This window comes from Amphimedon queenslandica, unplaced genomic scaffold (genome assembly GCF_000090795.2).
Source record: "Amphimedon queenslandica unplaced genomic scaffold, v1.1 AMPQUscaffold_13196, whole genome shotgun sequence".
Classification (NCBI taxonomy): Eukaryota; Metazoa; Porifera; class Demospongiae; order Haplosclerida; family Niphatidae; genus Amphimedon; species Amphimedon queenslandica.
In genome coordinates this window covers 1-3,806 of record NW_003546568.1, presented here as the reverse complement: position 1 = coordinate 3,806, position 3,806 = coordinate 1, and the positions used below count along the sequence as shown (strand labels likewise).

At 34.7% G+C, this 3,806-nt stretch overlaps 1 protein-coding gene across 1 annotated transcript in view; it reads right to left on the bottom strand.

Moving 5' to 3' along the window:
- Positions 1 to 3,764, bottom strand: part of LOC105313868 (serine/threonine-protein phosphatase 6 regulatory ankyrin repeat subunit C-like) — a gene marked incomplete at its 5' end in the record, with an annotated part of 4,154 nt that extends 390 nt beyond the window's left edge. The window contains 3 exons of the mRNA XM_011407638.1: positions 38 to 1,894; positions 2,144 to 3,178; positions 3,345 to 3,764. Of these exons, the coding sequence (XP_011405940.1) occupies positions 38 to 1,894; positions 2,144 to 3,178; positions 3,345 to 3,764 (3,312 nt within the window). The remainder of the gene's footprint in view (positions 1 to 37; positions 1,895 to 2,143; positions 3,179 to 3,344) is intronic.
- Between the last annotated feature and the right edge of the window lie 42 nt (positions 3,765 to 3,806).

Below are 3,806 nucleotides of genomic sequence, written 5' to 3'. Positions count from 1 at the left end.
CAGCTCCATGAAGCAATCCTTCCTCATTATTATTCACACTATAAACATTAGCTGGATACACCTCAGACAGATACAGTGCCATCCTATAGTGACCATTTTGACAAGCTAAATGAAGACAAGAACAACCTTCACCATCCACTGCTCCAAGAAGCTTCTCATGATTTCTAGTACCAGTAGTGGCTGATAAGAGAGACACGACTGTATTAACGTGACCATTAGCTGCTGCTAAGTGTAATGGAGTCTCTCTCTTCTCATTAATTGAATAAATATCAATATTAAGAGACTTGTAAGCTCCTGCTATAGTAGACACTATATCAGGATGACCCTGGCTGCATGCTGCATGAAGTGCTGTGTTACCATTGCTATCTGCCATGTCTACTAATTCTACACGTGGTTTATTGTAGCTTGGACTATCCAATAGATATTCTACTATTTCCAAGTGACCCTCTTGAGCTGACAGATAAAGTGGAGTACGACCAGAAGCATCAGTGATATCAGGATTACAGTAATGACCATCAATGAAAAACCTCAATATATCCAAAGACCCTCCCTTTGCCGATATGTGTATTACATTAAACCCTTTATCGTCCAGAATAGAAATGTTGCAGTTTTTACTGTTGAGGTAACGAATGATGGGAAGGTTCTTAGAGAAAGCTGCAATAAGTAGTGGAGTACATCCAAAGGAGTCGGTCATATCAAGAGATAATGGTGAATGGTCTATAATGTACTTGACTATACTCAATGATCCTTCTTCACAGGCTACATGAACTGGAGCCATTCCATTGTAATCTTTAATGGTGAGATCCAACTGATGCTCCTCCACTAGATGTTTGAGTATAGGAAGAGAATGACTTTTACATGATAAATGAAGAGCTCTTGATCCTTTTGATGTTTTAGCTGATACGTCACACTGAGGAAAACTAGTGAGGTAGAGAACTATAGCAACATGTCCTTCCTGACATGCTATGTGAAGCAGTGTAGATTGAATATCATCAAAGAGTTTAGTGGCATTAATATCAAATGAATAATTGTTTAATAAATGCTTTAAACAATACAAACGGTTGTCTTGTGCAGCATAAAATGGTAATACACCATTCTGAAATGAGGCTACATTGATATGATACTCTTGTCTGAGCCATTCTAGTATATGAACATGTCCAAAGGCCACTGCAGCTACTGGTGATGATGCTCTGCTAAATATTCTCGGATTGAGGTTATATTGTTCTATTAACAATTTTAAAAGATCAAGATTACCAGATTTACATGCACTTGTGACACAATTGTATCCATCCTTATCTTCAGTAGTGACATCACATTTCATTACATCAATTAGAAATGTCACTAGTTGTATTACACCACTAGCACAGGCATAATGAATTGGAAGGGAAACATTATCACCAGTAGAATGTAATAGGCTAGTAAATTGTGGATAATTATTAATAATATATTTAATAAATAAAAAATGACCATTCACTGAAGAATAATGAAACACGTTTGTGTTGTCTGCATCACCTACTCTATCCAAATCACATCCACAATCTTTTACTAAATACTCTAAGACATCAATAGCACCAACTTCAGCTGCAATATGAACTGCTTGCATACCATCACCAGCTTTAGTTTGAGGATTTAGTTTATATTCATTAACTAATAATTTAATTAATGATACTTTAGTACTACAAACTGCTTGAAGTAACACCACTGATGTTAGAGGCAATTGATGAATATTAATGAGGTATCGGACTAGCTTCATGTTACCACTCATAGCATTATGACCTAATGCATTCCAATTATCATTATCTGTTATGTTAATGTCACTGTCTTGTACTTCAATGAGATACCGACTCAGTTCAATGTTACCATGACGACATGAATAATGAAGAGGTGTTTTACCCTCATTACAGGTTATATTAATATCAATGTCAGTAGTATTCATAATATATTCTACTGCATTGATACTACCTGACATACAAGCTAATGCTAATGGTACTACACTTTTGTAGTCTGGTTGACTGGCATTCAACCTATACTCAGATACAGTATAACTGAGTAGAGTAGGTGATCCTGATAAAGCAGCATAATGTACTGCAGACCGACCCTCATAATCTAATGAACTTGTATTAATACCATACTCCTCTAATACCTTCACTAATAATATACTACCACTAGTACCTGCTAAATGAACCAATGATTGACCAGTAGCAGTAATAGAATTTATATTGAAATTATTAATAACGCTTGTCTTTTTGAGGAGTGTAGACAAAAGGCTCACTCTTTTATGCTGTTTAGTAACATTTATATTTAATGATATAAATTTATGCCAGTCTTTTTTGGAACTCACAAAAAATGTTGAAATTTGCTTAAGTAAAGGTATATCACATGGTGCAGTGAGCTTATTATACACTTCTGTAATGCAGTATTTATCAACCAATCCACTGCATAAGTAATGAAGAGAAGACCGACCACTATAATCAGCTTCTAGTAATACTTTATATCCAAAAATATTAACCATTTTCATAATCAAACCTGATGAAGCATACTGGCTTGCTATATGAAGTGGAGTTGTACCAAAACGATCTCTTTTTTTAAATAGTTCACTTTTATGATTATTATAAAGATACACTAGAAGCTCTACACTATCACTCATAGCACAATAATGTACTATTCCACATCCGTTAAAATCTATCTCATCTTCTGAGAAAATATCAAACTGCTTAAGCTGATCAATTAATGCTACCTGTCCACTCTTACATGCCAATAATGATAAAGTTGATCCTTCTCTATTCACCTGAGACACGTTACACTTCTTCTTTAAAAACATAATTACGAGGTCAACGTGACCACCCAGTGCTGAGTAAAGCAATCCCGTGTTACCAGAGCTATCTGCTATGTCTGAATCAACGTGACATTCATTAACTAGATACTGTGCAATATTGAGATGGCCTTTATATGAGGCCATGTGTAAACTAATAACACCATCATCATCACCTTGTGAAGGATCGCAATGATAAACATCAATGAGGAGACAGAGCACATCAATGTGGCCACCATATGAAGCAGCTAATGGTGGACTCCATCCATTTTTACCTCTTTCCTGAAGGCCAGTCTTGTCAATCAATTGTTGTACTTCATCTTTTAATCCTCTCCAACATGCTTCATTCACTGGAGTGCTGGTATTCTCATACCAGAGAGGATCATAAATATCTATATAATTTATCATAAATAAAGTTAATAATAATTTTTATTACTAATAGGAGAATCATGAAGCTTCTTTAATTTATTTTCTGGCAACTATAATAATAAAAAATATGATTATGAATATTTTTTTGTAATTAATGACATACCTGCTTCATTTCATGTACATAATCATGACAAGTAATTTTTATGATTCCAATCTCAGCCAATGAATCACACTGTTGATTGGTTAATGGAAACAGAACAGAATAAAGAAAATCAGGAATGGAATATTTTAATTCCATGCAGCCATCATCAATCGTACAAAAGTAGAATTTATATTGAGGAACTTCAAGTGCATCAGCGATTAGCTTGTGAAAGAAATATAAATCATTTAATGTGTAGTCGTCTCTGGCAACCTTAGCAATCATTACTTTAGTGCCTGGAACATCAGAAAGACCAAACTCAATTGAGTCTGCAATTTGAACTGCTGGAGTATTGTTATTTTTAAAATAATCTTTTAATTTCTCACGATATGTAGACCACTTCCTCTGTAAATCTCTCTCATCAGTAATGAAAGTATTGACTAACTTGACAACAAGTTCAAAATTGAACCATGAAACGTATTTGTC